The sequence below is a fragment of the Epinephelus moara genome, chromosome 10 (assembly GCF_006386435.1).
Source record: "Epinephelus moara isolate mb chromosome 10, YSFRI_EMoa_1.0, whole genome shotgun sequence".
Lineage (NCBI taxonomy): Eukaryota > Metazoa > Chordata > Actinopteri > Perciformes > Serranidae > Epinephelus > Epinephelus moara.
The window spans coordinates 6,089,815-6,110,069 of NC_065515.1; the positions used below are offsets into that span (position 1 = coordinate 6,089,815).

General features: G+C 41.9%; 1 protein-coding gene across 1 annotated transcript in view; it reads left to right on the forward strand.

Moving 5' to 3' along the window:
• The first annotated feature begins 5,180 nt into the window (after window positions 1–5,180).
• The window catches only part of LOC126396883 (cadherin-24-like), a 26,544-nt gene continuing 11,469 nt past the window's right edge, over window positions 5,181–20,255 (forward strand). The window contains exons 1-5 of the mRNA XM_050055241.1: window positions 5,181–5,195; window positions 5,297–5,440; window positions 13,776–14,070; window positions 16,573–16,692; window positions 17,036–17,203. Of these exons, the coding sequence (XP_049911198.1) occupies window positions 5,181–5,195; window positions 5,297–5,440; window positions 13,776–14,070; window positions 16,573–16,692; window positions 17,036–17,203 (742 nt within the window). The remainder of the gene's footprint in view (window positions 5,196–5,296; window positions 5,441–13,775; window positions 14,071–16,572; window positions 16,693–17,035; window positions 17,204–20,255) is intronic.

The window sequence follows — 20,255 nt, forward strand, 5'->3', positions numbered from 1 at the left end:
CATTATGTCATTTATGTTCTTTAGCCACAATATTGATCATTTGCATAGCTTCACAGGCCGTGCAGGAAAATCTCTTTAGCTTTTGAGGATTTTCAAAGCCTGAATATTTCACTCTTCAATCTGTTCAAAAGAGAGATGTATTCATGAAAACTTTATTTAAATTTGTTTGAAGACCACATCCCTGTGTACCTATGACTCATGCACTCTGTGTGTGGGTGGGGGGGTATGACTTAGGTTACCTAAGGGGACACACACCAGACTTATGACCGGTTTATTGGGGACAGTTTGTCCAAACAGGGAAGGCAGAATTCTGGGAAGGTGAAAACTTGCTGTGGGAATTTAGGGAAATTAATGAGAAATAACGGGAATAACAAGAGAATATAGGGGTTGATTGCTCAGGCTGTCATAAGCTGATAGAAACAAACAATTTGCTAAATCACAAGCAGATATAATCCATTAATTTGCCAAGTAAATCTATAATTTGCCAAATATATACAGTGTGAAATGAGTTGTGTGTTATGTTAGCTGGCTAGGAAGTTGACTAAAGGATAATTAAGGAGCAGTGTGTAAGATTTGGGGAGATTTAGTGCCATCTAGCAGTGACGATTGCTGATTGCAAACAGCTGAACCTTCTCTCTGTTAGGATTCCTTTAGTGTTTTAATTGTTCAGGAGGTTTTTACTGTGACCCAAATTATCCGCAGAGGTCTCCTCCTCTCTAAAACAAACAGACCAGGTGATTAAAACTGGTAGAATCACTGAATAAAGTAGTTCCAAGTAGTTGGTATGTCGGAGATGGGCCGCTAGCCCAGCACCTGTGAATGTGTGCAGTCTGTGCTTTTCCTTCGTTCTCGTAATGGAAGGGCTGCTAACTAAGGTGGCCACAGCGAAAACACGAATGTCCCTATCTAGAGCCAGTGTTTGTTTGTCTGTTTTGGGCTACTGTAGAATAGCAGTGTAACATGACGACTTCAGTAGACGAGGAACTGTTCTCTATGTCTACAGTTCATTCTAAGGTAATATAAACATTATGATCCTTATTTTTAGGAAATTCTACACTGAAGAAAACATACTTATAATATTATACTCCATTTCTGCCGATACATCCTCCTAAATCCTTCACACTGGACCTTTAAAATCCTCAGTTAGCATGCTCAGTGAGTCAAGCTACATCCCACATGATTAGCAAGCAAAAAATAATGAGATGTTAAGTTATTCTGAACAAAACTTTAAGTGCAACACTTTCATTTTTGCTCCCTTTTTTAACAGATTTAATTTCAAGATCTGAGACTTATTTTATTCTCTCAATAGTTCTCTCAAATGTCGGTTGCAAGTTTGTTTAAATCATGTAAGCGAGCACCTCTCCTTTTCCATGATAATCCATCCAACTGACAGGTGTGGCCTATTGCAATAAAAGGCCACTTTCAAATATACAGTTTCATTTCACAACACAATGCCACAGATGTCATAAATTCTTAAGGAGTGTGCCATTTGCATGCTGACTGCAGGGATATCCATCAGAGTGGTCGCCTGTTAACTGAATGTTTATTTCATTTTTACCATGAGTCATCTCCAGAGTTGTTTCTGTGAATTTGGCAGTACCTCAGACCACCATGGTTAACCACACCAGGTCAGGAAATCAGCATCCAGCGTTTTCACCTGCAACATCATCTGAGACCATGATTGGTTTGTGCACAAACCAACTGTTGCTCCAGTTTCTGCAGAAACTGTCTCGGAGAAGCTTGTTTGTAAGCTCATTGTCCTCAGCAGGGTCTTGACCCGACTGCAGTTCATCGTTCTGACTAACTGAAGTGGGCAGCTGCTCACCTTTGCACCTGTGGCACTTGAGTGTTGTTGCTGTGGTGTTGAGTAGGCAACTGGTCGAGTTTGCCAGTGGCAATATTATGAACAGTGCCCTATGATGGTGGTGGTGCGGTTATTTATTTATTTATTTTTTTATATATATACTTTATTAATCCCCGAGGGGAAATTCAATTTTTCACTCTGTTGTCATTAACACACAGGTCCGAACACACACATGCACAAACTGGACCTATACATGCACTAAGTGGAGAGATGTCAGAGTGGGCTGCCCATGACGGGCGCTCCGAGCGGTTGGGGGGTTCGGTGCCTTGCTTGTGAACTGGCACCTCTCCAGCTACCAGTCCATGCTCCATATTTTTGGTCCGGACGGGGACTTGAACAGGCGACCCTCCGGTTCCCAACCCAAGTCCCTATGGACTGAGCTACTGCCGCCCCAAGTATGGAGCCCTATAGTATGGACTGGCATCAGCCACGAACAGTGAACACAGATGCATTTTATTGAATTTAAGTGCACAAAGATAATGTGAAGAGATCCTTAGACACCATTCGTCTGCCGCTGTGATCTCATGTTGCGGCACGATAATTCATGACCCCGTGTTGTAAAGACCTACACACAGTTCCTTGAAGCCGAAAACATCCCAGTTCCTGCATGACCTGCAGACTCACCAGACATGTCACCTGTTGAGGATGTTCAGGATGTGCTGGATCAGAATGTACGACAACATGTTCCACTTCCTGCCAGTGTCCTGCAACTTCACATAGCCAATTAAGAAGAGTGGTCTAACACTCCAAAGAGCACAATCAACAACCTGATCAGTCACCATATACTGACTGATTCTTTGGAGCAAAAAATGCATTTCTGTAGTGCTAGTAATGTGAAATCCTAATAAATGTCTTCTTTTTTTTTTAAAGATCAAACTGCAAATTTGAGAATGGCCTCTAACTGTAACCATGCCAATGCACGCCTGTGTACCAATGATGTTTAATCAGCATGTTGCTGTGCCACACCAAGTGGTGTAGGAGAAATGCTTACTATCACGCATTTTAACAAAGTAAGTCTTGTGTGTGCCTAAAAAGTCTTAAATCCTTAACTTGAATCTGTAGAAAATGGAGCAAAATCAAAAGTTTTGCATTTGTAAGTGTACTTTGCTTTAGGCTACCATCCACTGGTTGACTGAAATATCATAAAAAATTTAATATATATTCACTCCAGTAATATAATCAAAACTTTGGCTCAGATAGTGCAGTAACCTTGTGTGGGCTGCACATGTGATGGGAGAATGCTCTGTGCATGGTTATAATTTTACTGGATTCTTATTTAATGGGATGCTTATCTGTGCATGTGACAGAAGAGTGCGCTTCTGAAGGCAGTGCATGGTTACAATGGGAGTGTGCCTGTGTTCCCCAGTTCAATATACCCTTAATATGAAGCATTAAGGAGACCTTTGAAATGGTTTTATGTTCTTAGCAGTGTTTCTTTTCTTAGGTCAAATGTTCAGAACTCGCCCACCTACAGCTTATAGCCGACTGATGTTAAACTCCTTGAAATCTACGCCCTCAGATTTGCAGGCAAGACAGTTTTCTTGACTTTAGACTTTGACATCTCCATTGTGGCTGAACTGATTTATACCATTCAAACTGCTTTTACAACGTCCATTTCCCTTCGTGCTTTTGCAGTTTTAACTGCCAAGATAGCCCGACAGTGTTAGTTAATAACAAGATAGTATAAATATTTTTGTAGATCTGTTAAACCATTAGACAGATGGATGTAAAGAGTCTTATGTGATTTATTAAGGGGCTAAAGAGCTGGGGAACATGGGAATGAACTTTCTACAGTTCAGTTAATTGGGAATACTTTAAACCGGAACATGCCAAAAGACCTGTTACTGCTTTTTTTAATGTGTATCCCCCTCCCTGTAAATTTTCTGACCCTCTGCAACCCCAGTGATAACGCTCGCCTCCATGTGTGCATAAAGGTGGAAAACAGATGTCAGAAAATCTACATTCATTGCAGTGCATGGTGAGGCAGAGTGATGGATGCAGGTAGAACGTGGATGGAAAAACTGCCGTTCCACCGTCTTGTTAAGCTGCTGACACTTCTCAGTACATCAAGTTTCAAAGATCAATGGCCGGGATCTGACTCAAATACTAACGAAACGCAGATCATTAAACTTTTGGGAAATGAGGACAAGTCATTGATTAAATTATTTATGAGTCTAATTAATCTCTTAAGGGGAACTTCTTTCACTACTGGGCATTGAGGCATGGGGACACCATCTTTAGGGATGACATCAATCACCTGATGTCCGGGCAATTGTGTGTGACAAGGGACAGTAAAGTACCTGAGCTCCACCTCATCGCCAGGCCCCTCGGGCTCCAAATTAATTGAAAAATTTTAAGACCGCGTTTAACTCTCGGAGAATGCCTGAGTGATCAATAACAGCATTCACACACAAGAGCTGTCCCAACAGCAATGAGAATAATATGAATAACAGCATCTGGTATAAAGGGAATTCTCCTTTTTAGGTAATTTCTTATCAGACCGTAATGTTCATAGTTACTGTGCAAAACTCACAGCTATTTTTACAGCAGCTGGCAGGGAGCTCAGATTAGCAAACAGAGCTGTTCAGCAAACACTAGGAAAAAAATGATCTACAAATTTCTCTCAAAATATTTGCTAGATAACAAGTAAAATGTCAACTTTTCTTTGTCTTTCTACTTCAATATCTTGAAACGCTTCCCCCGTTATAATGAATTCCATGAAGATCACACTAATTATGTGTTCTTCTCAGGTGATCCTGTGCAGCATGTGTACTGCATGGGGAAATGTGAGAAGAGAAGGCGAAGAAGACTCACTCTGGGGAGAAGAAACCTGAAGACAGGAGGAGACGCACGGTGTAACAACACAAGATGGATCATCATGCAAACGTGCTTCTGATCAGCCATTCATCGGTTATTCTTTGAAACACACAGTTAAACTTAGCAATGGCAGCACACACAGTGCTTCTTTTTCTTTTAGTCTGGAACGGGGGAAGCATTTCAGCGGCTGTTGGTTTATCAGAGGAAGATCAGGATTTGCAGGTGATATCAAGCAGAAGACAACAAGTTTTACCTCAGCCAGAGTCCACTGATAACTTAACTGTGAGTTTCAAAGAATTGGGAAGCCAGCGTCAGACTGAAGAGGATGATGTAAGAACGCTGCCAAATGTGGCTCTTAGACTAAATGACAGAAAACCTAATGATTTGGACTTTAAGGACAATATAGCAAGGCAAACAGCCGTACTTAAACATCCCAATTCTGCTGCCAAACATATCCCTGAACTCACTCTGAACCACGAGAAAAGAAGCAATTTGACTAATGGAGAAGCTGAAGGTGTAATTAATGTTCTCAGTCAAGTGCCGAGTTCAGACGAGGAGCACACTCTCCAGCCTGAACTCCATTTAGAGACAGGTGTCGGTGACGTTCTGCCCCAGAGAACACGGGGCCACTCTAAATGGGTCACGGAGACTGAAGACGGGCGGTCCGAGCCTCGCTCTCGCCGCCGGAGGAGCTGGCTGTGGAACCAGTTCTTTGTGATCGAGGAGTACAGAGGGCCTGAGCCTGTGCTCATTGGGCGGGTAAGCTGTGAAATCATCCTGTGAATAACCTGTTTCTCATTGTGTGAAGTTGTTACTGTGCTTCAGAACAAGAGCCGAATGAAATATTTTGCAGAGAAAGAATAATTTGATTTGAGCAGACAATCCATTCTGTGCTCACCACATTTTTTCACTTAGTCGTGCGCCATTATCCACATAAGCGAACAATGATAACCTCTTTCACTCAGTTTGACTCATTTCCCTTCTCCATTTTGCTGCTCTGTGTGCTCACAAACCCTTGGACTCTCGCTCACACTGTCTGTCTCGCTCTCAACATCTCTACTCTCAGTGCGCTACCTGGTTTTCTCTGCATACTCCATGGATGTATAATGAGGACTGGATACTGGTATCAAAGATGGCACCACTTGAATGGAAATTGCTTGCCTAGTGCATAAGCTAAAAACTTTTTCTGGCCTCTGGCTGCTTCTCAATTTGCTATCTGAGAGCTGGATACAGTGTTGGAGGCACGTTCATGTGAAAGGTGCTCAATGGTGCAGGAAGTCAAAAGAGTTTGATTTCCAGGTGTAAAATGACCCAGGTCTACCACATCTATGGGCCCACAGACAGGGTTCAGACAAGGTTCTTGAAGTGCTTACATTTTGAGGGAAAAAATCAGGTACTGAAATACCTTGAAAATAGGTCCTTTTTTAAGAAAGTGCTGATAAAGTCCTTGAAATTTAAATGATCCACATTCCTCTGTCTCACATTTTAACCAAATTCATTATAATTAAATTGCTCAGAATCATAAAATTGCTGAACTTTTTCTTTTCTTGTTTTGTTCATTCTGACCCCTCAGCGTCGATCGCAGCATGCTCTCCCTCTCCTTTCCTCTCCTTGAATGATGTCCCACCCCACAATGAAGTTTATTCCTACCTCACTCTACTCTTTAAACCCTGTAAAAATCAGTTGGCCAATATTGGCATGACTAAACTTAACTTGACTTAATGAGTCAGCTTTTCACTGTGATTTGGTTTCCTCTCTTTTCAGCAGTGCAGAGATGTAACACCTCTGCTGAAAACTGAAATTGAAATTTCAGTTCCAGCTGGCAGTTTCCTTGTGTTACACATGATTGTTTTTTAAAAAGATTTCATGTCTTTATAATGTGGACTGCTTTTTGCTTTAATGTGTCCTACTGGCCCCACCCACACGTTGCCCCTTGTCCCATAGACCAGACCGGCATCATGGCGTCACCAAAACAAGCTGTTACACAAGCCCCTTTTTATACTACCAGATTTTCCGCGAATGTTGGGCCATTTTGCCGGCAAGCTGCAAGCGTTTATACACACAGAGCCGGATTGGCGAGATGATCCGAGGTGCCCAATTTTCCACCTCGTAGGGTAGTCATATTGGTGGAACCCTTTTAGTTTAAACTGACCGAGGTGGCCTTCCACAACGTGAGGGGCTGTTGAAGACTTGTGGGAGGAGCTGTTGATGACGCCGTACGTGCGACCCACTGGCGGTGGATAAAAAGGAAACAGCTGATAGCAGGAATTAGCGAGCAGCTAGTAGCAAGAGGGAAACGCAAACCTGACAGACACTGTAAAGATGTGCAACTGAGGAGACAAGGAATTGTGCGCCCTCCTTGCCCTCGCAAACGAAAAGGCCATTAACTGTCAGATGACGGGGGCGGTGAAGAACGGGCCGACTTACCAGAGAATCACCGAAGGACTGACCAGCCACGGCTTCCCTCCCACGTCACTGTTTACGTCACCTTCTGAGCTACACGTTTTATTACTTGCTCACGCCCCCCATTGCCCCGAAAAAGGCACATTCTGTATAAACAAAAGTAGGTAGGCGGCATTTTGCTGCACTCCGATTTTGTTTTTATACTGCCAATGCTGAAAAAAGACTGATTGGGCTTTCCTGCAAATTTGCACAATTCCTATCTAAAAAGGGCTACAGACTAACAGGAAAATAATAAAGAGCTGCTGTGTAGCAGGTGAACCACGGCTTTCACACTGAGATTTAGGACCCATAAGATGCAGGCATATTCACTGTCAGTGTGGTCAGTTGCAAAATGATGCTGGTGAAAGTTACTCCTGATGGATCGCCAATATTACCTAAAGTGGTAGGCTGCTGCAGTAGTCATACATCGCAGCATGTAATCTCAGCCTATCGAACAGTTGGCTAACACTTAGTCTAATGATACCTGCTGATACATTATATGTACAGATGTCTGCGTAATCAATATCCAGCCACAGTGTTGGGTCATCCATCCACATGGACGGGGGCAGACTGAAGGGACGTGATGGCGATCAACCTTAATTTATTAAGGTATTGAAACGCTCATGTTCAGGCCAGGTCACACAGTAATTAGTACACATGTTTAACAAGAACTACATGAATACAAACTGGTCAAAATTATAATCCAAATCCCCCAAAAGATATATTATGGCACAGCCTTGATGTTTCGTATGTGCTGATCTGGTCTATAGAAGTTTTGACTTTGCAGTTTCACAAGTCCAGTCAACAGCTTTACAGATGTCTGTTTTGTGATGGTGGTCTGTGGGGAAAACGTGTTACAGTGTGCAACAGTTACAGACAATCTTAATATGGGAGTAGGTCATTTCAGAATGACTGTGTTGCTAGTGGAGTTAGCAGTTTATAGTTGATACAGTTTAGATACGTACCTTGTTATTAAATTCCATTTGTTGGTGTGTTAGTCTGTTCTTGAGTTAGTCTGTTAGCTTGCAGCCCAGCTGTATTGGTAGGTTGTTAGCTAACCTCCACCATACATGCAGTGGCAAACTAAGCTAGTTGACAGCTATGCAGATGGTAAATTAACTTCCTCTACACAGCGCAGTTTGACTTCTCAAACACCCATTCACGCACTGTTGGCCAAGGCTACCACACAAGGTGCCACCTGCTCATGTGATAAATATTCCCACGCAATCAATTTGGGGTTTAGTATCTTGCCCAAGGACACTTCAGCAGGTAGACTGCAAGGACCAGGAATCAAACCACCGACCTTACACTTGATAGACAACCTTCTTTTACCTCCTGAGCCACAGCTGTCACCGCCAAGGCAGTGCAGTTATTAATGAAGTTCCTTTAAAGGTCCTGTATTGGGAAAAGTCAGGTTTCCATATCTGTTTAGAAATAAAGCAGGTGTAGGTGAAGAAATACTGTGAAAGTATCACAGTGTTCCATCTACTAATGCACACAGTCTGTATTCAGACACTGTGTCTTTAAACGAGCTGTCGGGATCGCTGTGAATTTATGATATCATACCTATACTAAATAGACAGCTTGAAACATAAACATACTTAATGGGTCCTTTTGAGCCTGTTTAGACCTGGTGTTACACGTCTAAATAACCACCAAGACAAATTGTGATCCAATCACTCACATCACTTGCTATGTTGGTCTGAGATGCATTTGACCACATGTTTTTGTCGGTAATAACAGTTGAGTGTCTGTTATTTAAACAGACAAGTCAGTTGAAGGTGAATCACAGATAACGTTGTCGGTACTGGTTACAAACAGGCTCACGAGTGAACGACACGCTCATGTGCTGATGGATTCTGTGTTTTCGTGTTTGTAGCTGGACCAGAGGATATTCAGTTAAACATATCGGTGATGCTGTTGTGCTCTCATTATTCTGCATGAAGTTTGCTGGAAATGATGATAATGTCGCCCCGGTGGTGCATTTTTATTCAGTGAGCACTGTGCCGGACTCAAATGCTACATTACTTGTCATATGGTAACTTAAGAGGCAATTTGGCCTCTTGTGCTCTGATTAATTTGGCATGCGGTAAACACCAGTCACAATTTAGTTGTAATGAAAACTCAACTCCTGGCATTTGTTTTGGAAGAAGTAAAGAAGTGGAGTAATGGGTGAACCAGCTTGAAAAGTGGCACTTTTTCTTTTTAAACAAGTGCTGTGCAGTCGATTTAATTTATGCTGATGTGAAGAGGGGTTTATGTGGATTCAAAGAGTAACTGATGAATATTTGGAAAAGCAGCCTAACTGATAAATATTTAAAGAAACTTTAAAGTGTCACATTTGAGAATGGAATTTGATGTGGCGGTTTCACGCTAAAATCAATGAGACAGAATTTTTTTTTTTTTTTTTTTAATTGACAATCTTTTTTCTTTTCCAAACAGATACATACAACAGCCAACACTCACATAATTATTACAAAAAGACCACGACAAAACCACATCCTTTTGTGTACAATACAAAAAAAAAAAAACACTTGCCAGACAAAACAAAGCAAAATTCATGGGGGGGTTGCAGTTGATTTATACATGCTCATTTTCCAAATAGTCTCTGATCAATAACCAAGGTTGGTTATTGGTTTAAAGAAATTAATAATTTGCTCACAGGTTTCTTGTGGAAGGATAAGCCGCCAAGAATTAGTCACAAAAAAATGTCGAGACCTAGGACAAGTGGGGGATTGGGTGTCCCGGATGTTTATACATACTACTTGGCCTACAATGCTAGATTTCATGGGCCTATATGAACAATGAACAAGAATGAAACTGGAAGTTGACCGAAGAGANAAAAATGTCAACACTGGTTGCAATAGTGATTTAGACAATAAGTTCAGGAAAATTGCCACGGGGAGGAGAGTGGTTTCTGTTTTGTATAAGTTGTTATCCCTGGCCTCTCCTGACAGCCTATGCCACATAAAACATCAATGGGAGAAGGACTTAGGTGTCGCTATGACAAATGCTCAGTGGGAATCCATTTTGAGAAACACAACTGCATCTTCTAAATGTGTGAGATATAAAACCATCCAATTTAAAGTTTTGCATAGAGCTTATATTACACCACACAAACTGAACAAAATGGACCCCTCCCTTTCCCACTTGTGTTGGCATGGTTGTGGAGAGGCAGGGACGTTAACCCACCTGCTGTGGTATTGCCTCCCAGTGAGGAATTTTTGGAAAAATGTCATTGCTCAACTGAGGTCCATTCTTGACCTACAGATACCTGAATGTCCTCTAAGTTGCCTGCTGGGGAAGAGAATAGATAATGTACAATCAACTCTTAAACAGCGAATTGTTGCGTTAGCCTTCCTGTCAGTCAAACGAATAGTACTGATAAACTGGAAACATAGAAAGTCAAACTGTTTTAATGTCGATGCCTGGCTGGAAGACTTTATGGACCTGCTGGCAATGGAGCGGGCAACCGCTGCCCTATTTGAGTGTGATCGTGGAGATGATGGACCTTGGTTATTGATCAGAGACTATTTGGAAAATGAGACAGAAATTTGCTTGTAATCAAAACTATGCTTGCTTCCTTATTCCTCTAATAACGGCTAATACTACTAACAGACATTAAGAAATGACCGACTTTAGTTTTCTGATGAGCTTGGATTGTGGCTCGCTGTAAGGAAAGAGAGCAAATTTTCGGCTCGTGTTTTTCTCATGAATTTGACCGCTCAATCATTTGTGTTAATTCACCCCAAACGGCCCATGTACCAACTGCACAGACATTAGCCGTAAGCTAGCTGCTGTGTGGGAGTGTGTCTGTGTGTTTGTGTTAAGGTCAGCTTCCGACTGAACTCAGCAGAAACTCTGCTGATTTGCCTCCAGTTTCTCTCCTTTTTCCTGTCGTCTCTGTATGTTCATAAAGTAGATTCACAAAGCCCCAGGACAGGAGCACAATCTTTTTTACACTAGTTGAAACATTTTCAACTCACGCCGACGCTTCCTCGAATTTGCGTTTACTTTAATCTTCATTGACTTTGGGTGCAATTGTGCTGCCTCTCAAACTCACTTTGTCTCCCGTCTGAACAAGTTGAGTGAGCTGGCAGGCTTGTCTTGCTCTGAACAGAGATGTTCAGAGCAAGACAAGCACTTTAAATAAGTGTCTACAGGTCAGGGACAGTGAGAAAAGGCAAATAAGATAATTTAACTGTTGCGTGCCAAGACATTTATTGACGACCAGGATTTATTTTCTTTAGTTTCTTATTTCCTGATCATAATTTCTTTACAAAATATAAAGTACATACTTGAAAAAGCTCATAAAATGTCTCATCATGTCGCACAAATATAACTCCACATAACTGCTGTGCAGCCGTCCCCTCCACTCGTCGTGTCAGAACTTGAGTTTTACAGTCGCCACACTAGCAACCTTCAACTGCTGTCGGTGTCGCAACACGTAAAGTGTCTGAGATGATTTAATCCACAGCACACCTGAACCATTCAGATCCCTGGGGTTTACTTGTAGCATTTCACAGTCAGGCGCTTCACACTAATGCAGCTGCTGGCAGCTACAGTATACTCAGGGTAGGATTATATCAGCTGTAACGCTAACAGGGAATGCTGCCAGCCACTTTGTAGCTAGCAGTATACTTTATAGTGACAGTCTAGATTGGATTCTTACCAGTGCAGTATACACCTCATAAATGTTTAATCTTCCTCTCTGGTTGTTATTGATATAGTCAGGGAAGGGTGTTAAAGCAATCAGTAGACATACGAGACTGCTCATTCCTCTGCAAGCAGTGTTGATGTTGATATTCATGTAATAAAGCATCACCGCATTGCGAGGGGGGCTGGAAGCGTTTCTCTCACAGGCAGCTCAGTTTGTTTGCCAAAAATAGAGAGGCGATCATTTCAAACCCATCACCAGTGTGTGGTTTGAGGTGACTTATCAACTGTTGAGATCACAGGTGCCTCAACCCGTGCAACGGAGGAAGAATTTGGCTGCCAAAGGAAGCAGCGTGAGGCAGATTTAAACCCGGAGGTGGATGTACTGCATGAGTGAGAGGAGGGGGGAAAAATTCAGATTACAGAGTAGGAGAAAAAGTGACAAAGGAATTGGAAGAGACAATTTCCTCTTTTTCCAGCTTTGTTTGTACGGGGCGGATAAATTTCTTCCCCACAGTGAGAGTGTTTTTTCATGCTGACTGAAGCACAGCAGGACTGAGCCAGCAATTAGACAGTGAGGAGAGGAGGGCTGGATAGAAAGGGAGGATGGAGAGAGGAGGGGAGGGAGGGGGGCAAAGAACAGGGGAGCACGATAGGCACAGACTCTGACAAAGATGTCTCTCGTGGTGAAGTGTGGGATCAAAATCGAAGCTAGCTTTAAGGAAGAAAGGAGGGAGAGGGATGTGGGTGTAGGGATGAATAAGAAACCCTGAGTCCCTTATCTAGCAATTTGTAGGGTATGCTATCACGAGTTTCTATAATCCCCAACTTTATCCTCCAAGACACACACCACACACACAGAATGTACTCTAATCTTATATTTTCTCCTGCCTGCTAGCCGTGCAGTCTGTGTGAGCTGCACTTGCGTGAACATATGTTGACATGCATTATGCTGGAATATACAAATACTTTGATGTGGGCATCTGTCTTAAACACACAAATCATTTGACTAATTCTGCACTACATTAGGCAGGCAATTAAAATCCTCTTTTTCACAAACACATTTTCGTGTAACAAAATTAATGCCCTGCAAAAATGATTATAAATTGCTGGGGAAATTTGTAAACAGTCATGGCTGTGGCTGAATTTTAAAATTTGAGGCTTTTAGTTCTCATGAGTATCTGAGGTCCGCAGCAGAGGTTGTGAGTAAGCCTTGTGGATTATGAACATGTGCAGATGCGCCTTAAGGGTAGAGAGATGTGAAGGTTCCTGGTCAGAAAGCTCAGTGTGATGAAGGCTGAGTAATCTCTTTAGCTTTCTATTTCTGTGTGTTTGGCCTTTTACCTATCTAGCTCACACTAATATCCTCTCTGCCATGAAATACCGAACGAGTACTCTGCACCAGGGAGCAAAACAGTCCGACAGAGAGGGGAAGAGAGAGGGAGGGGGGAATGAGAAATGTGAGCAGATGGGCATTCTGTGTAGCCGAGGTAACTTGATGAAAAGAGAGAGACACAAGGACTGGAAAAAGAGGTAGCTTAAAAGGTACAGGGAAGTCAGGCAGATGGATTTACAAGAAGGGGAAGGAAGGGACAGATGGATAGAAGTGACAGAAAGATTTACAGATGGATACTGCAGAATACATCTGTGTACATACATGTAGGACATTCGCAGGGCCACGGTCCACATCGATGCGGCTCTGCCCTCAACAAACCCCCAATGGCATCTTTGGTCCAGTGAGTTAATTAGCTGAGCGCATCAGCACTCATTCTGGTCCCATATGTATCTTCCACACCTGGTGCCATTCATTTCAGATTCACTGAGCACATCCCGTCTTAACATAAATCACCCATTTCACACAGTCCTGTTTGCAGTACTTGCCAGACAGATAGATGAGCGTTAATGGGCAATACCTGCATCATCAGTGCACCATGTGTGAAAGCAGTGTTGCCTCCAGGTGGAACAGTAATTTACTCTGTATGGTTTTATTTTCCAGCTGCACACAGATATGGACAAAGGAGACGGACGCACTAAGTATATGTTGGAGGGGGAGGGGGTGGGCTCTGTGTTCGTTATTGACGGCAACACAGGCAACATACATGTCACCAAGTCTTTAGACCGCGAGGAGAAAGACCAGTACCGCCTCATCGCAACAGCTACAGATCGTCAGACCGGCCGAGCCCTGGAGCCCTCATCTGAGTTCATCATCAGAGTTCAGGACATCAATGACAACCCGCCTGTTTTCCTTGATGAACCCTATGTTGCCATGGTGCCAGAGATGGCCAACATAGGTACAGTGCTAAAACAACACTAAAGTGACGCTCCACCCAAAATCTCTTGAAGTGTGGCTGTAAAAGTCTTCATGTGGAGCAGCAGCTGCTCTCAGCTTGAATTTATTCAGCTTGCAATGGATTCCAATGGTGATGAGTTTTCTCAGCAAAACAAGTCAAAGGCTGTGTGCAACACTCAGAAGTTTACACTGAGAAGTAGACTGAGATCAAGCAACAACTTTCAGGGCTGAAAAATGAAGCCAACGTCAGAGTGCCAAAAACTGCAGTACCTTGAAGGGCCATTTGAGGCTGGCTCCAAAAGTGAGTCAATTCTTAAAGACTACCATGTTAAAATGACCAACTTAACTTCTGAAAAGAACATGTTTGCAGCCTGGTACAAAAACAGTTTTGGTCTCTATTGCTAATTTCCCCGTTCACCATAACTGTAGGGAGTGAATTTTTGTAAACCTCACCCTTGAAATTTTAAGGCTAAAAGCTGCACATATTTAAGAATGTGGCAAACTTTCTGCATGGTATCACCATCGTCTGAGAGTCAGATCCACCCTTCCTCCACCACAGCTACATCCTCAAATGTGGTCACTTCTGGCTCCAAAAGTCCAAAATGGTGACGGCCCAACTCGAGCATGATGGATGTATAAACAGAACTGGATACAGGAGGCTATGAAAGTTGTTCAGTGGTGCATAAAGCCCAAAAAGTTCAAATGTTGGGGTATAAAATTACCCAGAACTTCTATATTGTTAGACCCATAGGTGCACCAGAGTCTTCTGTCGACCAAGTGGCTAACTTCCAGTTTAGCCCGCAGCTAACTTGAATTCGGATGAAATTATTTAATAGCGCGTTTCTTCCAGACTTTAAAAAAGTTATCAGACCAGATGGATGAAATGAGTTATTTTGCAGATGCTGTGATGCTAATAAGTCTTTCAGGGCACAGTAGCATCACATTACGAACTTGAAAGTTGTAATTCCCCAGTTTGGCCACTGTCAGATTGGCTGTAGAGCCTTGCACTGTTCCCAGGGGTTAACTTGAGGCTTTAAAATGGAGTCTGCAGACCGATGGGTTATGTCATGGGTTATGACTGCGTACATTATTTTTATACAGTTGAATATTTTTAATTTTTATGACTGTGATATCGCACTCATCATTTGGCTAGCAGAAAGTCACCAAACAGACACAACATTTCTTGGTCAGTGTCGAATTTTTGAGGGTGTTTGCCTTAGACAAAATGGCGGATGGTGAATATAGTGCAACAGCAACATAGAAAATAGGGAGCGATTTCAGACATGGACAGAGTCGACAGCCATGCTAGCAACTCTTTGAGGCTGTTGTGCATTGAGCTCAATGTTAATGTCAACATAACACGCTCACAGTAACAATACTAAAATACTGTTGTTTCGCAGGTGTAATATTTTCCATGTTCACTATCTTACTTTAACGTGTCAGCATGCTAACATTTGCTAATTAGCACTAAACACATGGTCATGAACCAAAGTATTGAACGAACTTTGACCTGATGATGGTGCTAGATGAAAAATCAGAGGATCTCTTAGGTTGTAATGATTCGTACCATATTTCATGATAATCCAGCTCATAGTTGTCAAAATATTTTATTGAAACCCTAATGGTGGCACAAGAGGAAAGGTCAGGGATCACCAAAGTCATTTGGACTCTTTATCTGTGCACCATGAATATCTGTACAAAATTTAGAGGCAATCTATCTAGTAGTCGTTGAGATATTTCAGTCGAGACTGAAGTAATGGACCAACTAAATAATGACTAAAGTAATTTGACAAAAATCCATAGAAATGTCTCAACCTACAAAAGACTGCAACAAATGATTATGTCTATTGAATAATCTGTAATGGTAAAAATGATTGTTTTGTTTGTACAGTGTTAGAAAATTATGACAAATGCCCATCACAATGTCGAGGAGTCCAGGAAGATGTATACAGATTGCTTTTTTTTTTTTTTTTTTTTTTTAAAAACTATTCTATATGACAAAGAAAAGCGTCACAGCTTTGTTTGAAAAAGGGCTTAAACACTTAATTGGTTCAAAACAGGTGCAGATTAATCTTCTGTCAATCAGCAGATCAATTGATCTCCTAATTGTTGCATCTCTCAGCCTACTCTTGCAGCATTATTGACTCCCCCGCTGTCCAAACATTTTCAGTATCTTACAAACAATCCTACTTCTGCCAACATGGAGCTAAACACACAGCGTCTGGCACGGCTCCAGAGATTCAAGGAGGGCAATTGTTCAACATGAAAACACGGCCTTTAATCGTATTTTATCTAAAAGATGAATGTTTTAACATACTGCGCCGCACGGATAGACAGCAGAGGAAGTGGATTATCCTTTTAATCCTGCAGATGTAAGTACTTGATATTCACAAGATAGATTTTGGGTGGAGTATCATTTTTAAGCTTACGATCCAGCCACCAGCTTTAACTACTTTAAACAGCACTTTGACCTGTCGCCTTTGTCGCCTCGTCTCTTTCACAGGCACGTCCATAATCACAGTCACAGCCAGAGATGCTGATGATCCAACATATGGAAACAGCGCCCGGCTGGTGTATGCCATCACTCAGGGCCAGGACTATTTCTCTGTGGATCCTCAGACAGGTCTGATCATATGTACCACACATCCTCTCAAAGCTGTTTACCATTAAATGCCTCTCCAGCTGATGATTACGCTTTATACAGTAAATCCCGGCGGCCCGCTCAGATATCATATGTTGTATCTTTGCGACCATATGTCCAATTTGAATAAGAACATTTGAACTCACATTTTACACAATGTGCTCAGAAGCAGAAGTGGCCCGGAGTCATATGTTTTTCAATGTCCTAATTCAAACATGTATGCATCTGACTCGCTTTGATGGTGATTTCCAGAGACGTTGTGTCGCTGTGAAATCTGTTGCCACTGTGATTTTTTGCTGCATGTCCTGGCTCTGCTGTCCACCAGGCGTCCTGCGGACAGCTGTACCTGACATGGACAGAGAGACACGGGATGAATATCTGGTCGTCCTCCAGGCCAAAGACATGGGCGGGCATCTGGGCGGATTATCAGGGACTACCACCATCACTGTGAAGCTGAGCGATGTCAACGACAACCCCCCTCACTTCAGAAGGAGTAAGCGCTGCTGTTATCAGATCACAACTGTCGGCTGCGTTCAATCTCTGCAGCTGTGGAATATGTGTGTGTGCGAGTAAAGATTAAAATGATGAAACATCTTGTAATGGCATTTGTGACAGGAGTCTGATATTTTTTGCCTCCTTTGGGTCCTCGTTGTCTTGACAGGTTCAAGATAAGCTCTAAAGTAGTTAAACAGCTTGTCAGTCCGGTATCCGTCTTTTATTCTATGCACTTTTCATAATGACTGTTTTTACCATCAGCCTGAGTAACATAACCCTTGCCAGAGATGACTGACATTAACATTCATATAAACACTCCCGTTGGGTCCCTGAGGTTCAAAATGGACTGTGCCTTGACGTAGAAGAGTGAAAGATCATGTCCGCTTTTTCTTATCCAAGCTTTTCCCTGTTCCATGCTATTAATATTTCATCTTAAAGTTCAGTGCTTTCTGCTTCAATAGACAGTAAAATCACTGCAGAATGCGTCTAACGCTTTGAGACATATACTGCTTTTCTCTACATTCTACCTCTCCCCTACTTCTTCTTCCTGACAGTCTCCGCTTACTGCCGTTCATCTTAATGTTTAAAGTCCCCTCTCCTCGTGTTGATATATTGTTCTGCAATACAGCGCTTTATAGAAGCAATTTAATATTTTCCAAATGCCAGCAGTGTTATTTATTTACTGATATCTGACTTTATCCTCCCTTCCTCCCCCACCACCTCCACTCTATTATTTTCTGTTTGACAATAATGCCAATTAATAATTAAAGCAAACGGCTCATTTAGTATGCTCTTTGAATGCGAGGGGTGTGACTTTTTAAACACTCTTCATAGTGTGGTGGATTTGAATGATTAACAATCAGCAAGGTAGCGCCGCTCTGATTAAAAGGAAAGCTTTTCTCTGCCACTGTGCAGCATCACAAGTGATGTATAGGCATGAACTGCCACAGATCACTGGCTGCCTTTTCATGCTTGTTGAGTGGACAGACTGTAATGCAATCTAAACTATGACGCTAACGGATTCACTCAGCTAAGCTGAAATTTCCAGTTTAATAAATACAACTCATGATTCATTATAAACAGAAGAGGACAGATATCATTTAATTTAAAGCGTTACACTTCTATGCACTGTATGTCTGTCACAGTTATGGTATTAATAGAGGTGACACCTATTTTTATCCCATGATTACTCAAATGAGGCAGGGCTACAGCTAACATTTATCTAGTCTTCGAAAGCAGCAGCTCAAAAACCAAAGATATTCTATTTACAATGAGATAAAACACAAAGAAGTAGCCAATCTTCACATTGGAGGAGTTAACAATTAACCAGATATCAAATACTTATGGATTAATTTTCTGTCAGTCGTCTAGTCAACTGATCAACTAATTGTTTCAGCACAAAAGGGAGAAATGTCTTCAGCGCCTAGTTTGGTGCAGCTCAGCCAGACTGTGCTAAGGGTAAGCACAGCTGAGCTGCATTTAATGAATGAATGAATTTAAGGGCATCATAAAGAATGTGGTGACAGAGACATGTGCTTGTTTTCTTGAGAGGCAACTGTGTTTGAATAGTTGTTTTTGTTTTATTGTGGATTTTTGTATTATATGTTGTATTTGCTGCATTTTAAATGTGTTTTGATTGGCTGTTACCTCGGCCAGGGTCTCTCTTGTAAAAGAGATTTTCAATCTCAATGGGACTTCCTGGTTACATTGAGGTTAAATAAAAAAAAGTGTTAGTGTCAGCATGCTAACTTGCTCACAGTGATAATGCTAACATTTTTATGTTTAGCATTTATAATGTTAACTGTGTTCAGTATCTTAGTTTAATGTGCCAGCATGCTAACATTTGCTAATTAGCACAAAACGCAAAGAACAGCAGAGGCTGATGTCGTTGGTTTTAAAAGTATTGGGCAGATTAAATTTTTGACCAGATGGTGGCGCTAGATGAAAAGTAAGAGGATCACCAAAGTCAACAGGCTTCATCTTCTGAACGTCGGAATAAAATTTCATGGCAATCCCTCCAGTATTGCGAGGCGTGTTAGTCTGGATCAGTCTGGCATCGCTATCCCGAAACCATTAGAAATCTATAGGTGTATAGGCATTTTTGCACTTGTGGTAGTAGAATGTAAATGTACCGATTAAAGATAAATGTGTCCAAGTGCAATGGAAACAGATTCAGTGAATAAATGATGACTTACAGTAATGACTTACTGTCGTTGCATAGGCCACTGCAAGCTCGCTTCCTCATCTCTGGGTGGCTTTTAACAGCTCATGTCCGCACACAGGACTGTTAGCAGGACTCCTCCACGAGCATATAGCTGTCATATTAGATGTTAAAAACTCTCTGTTTCTGTGGTCCAGTGTGCTCTCCATTATTATACATCCATTGTTTCCTTCCCATCTCGTTGCACCCCCTTTTTCTGTACTGGAAGATTAGTGCCCCCTACTGTGTATTGCAGTGAGCCGACTCCCAAAGTGCATAAATTCACATTTTCTTTGTCTATTTTCTAAAAATTCTGTTTAAATTTGTGCTACATATGGATGGAAACCGGGCTTATCGCTTCAACCCACAGATACTCAGTTTATAATAAAATATTGATAGAGTATTCCTTTCAGCTCAGAATAAAGTTAAATTCCAGAGCACTCACATCTTCAAACCAGCAGCTTCTGGCTGTGCCTCGATCGAGGCTAAAGGGCAAAGGGGATCGTGCATTCGCTGTGGCTGCACCCAAACTTTGGAACAGCCTACCTCTCTCCATTAAGGATTCCCCATCTGTGGACACTTTTAAGGCTAGACTTAAGACCCACTTTTACTCCAAAGCTTTTGAGCACTCTTAAACTCTTATCCCTCATTTTTAGTCCTTTTTATTTCCACTCTCCAATTTGCTCCTTTACTTTTGGACTTGTGTACATGGGATAGAGTGCCGAAGTCACGCCCCTTCCGGTGAAGCTCATGGGACCTTAGATCGGAAAAAATATGAATGGCAGTGAATGAGGAGAGAAATATTATCTTTTGTTCCTGTTTGAGTTGTGACATGAAATCCAAATATGTT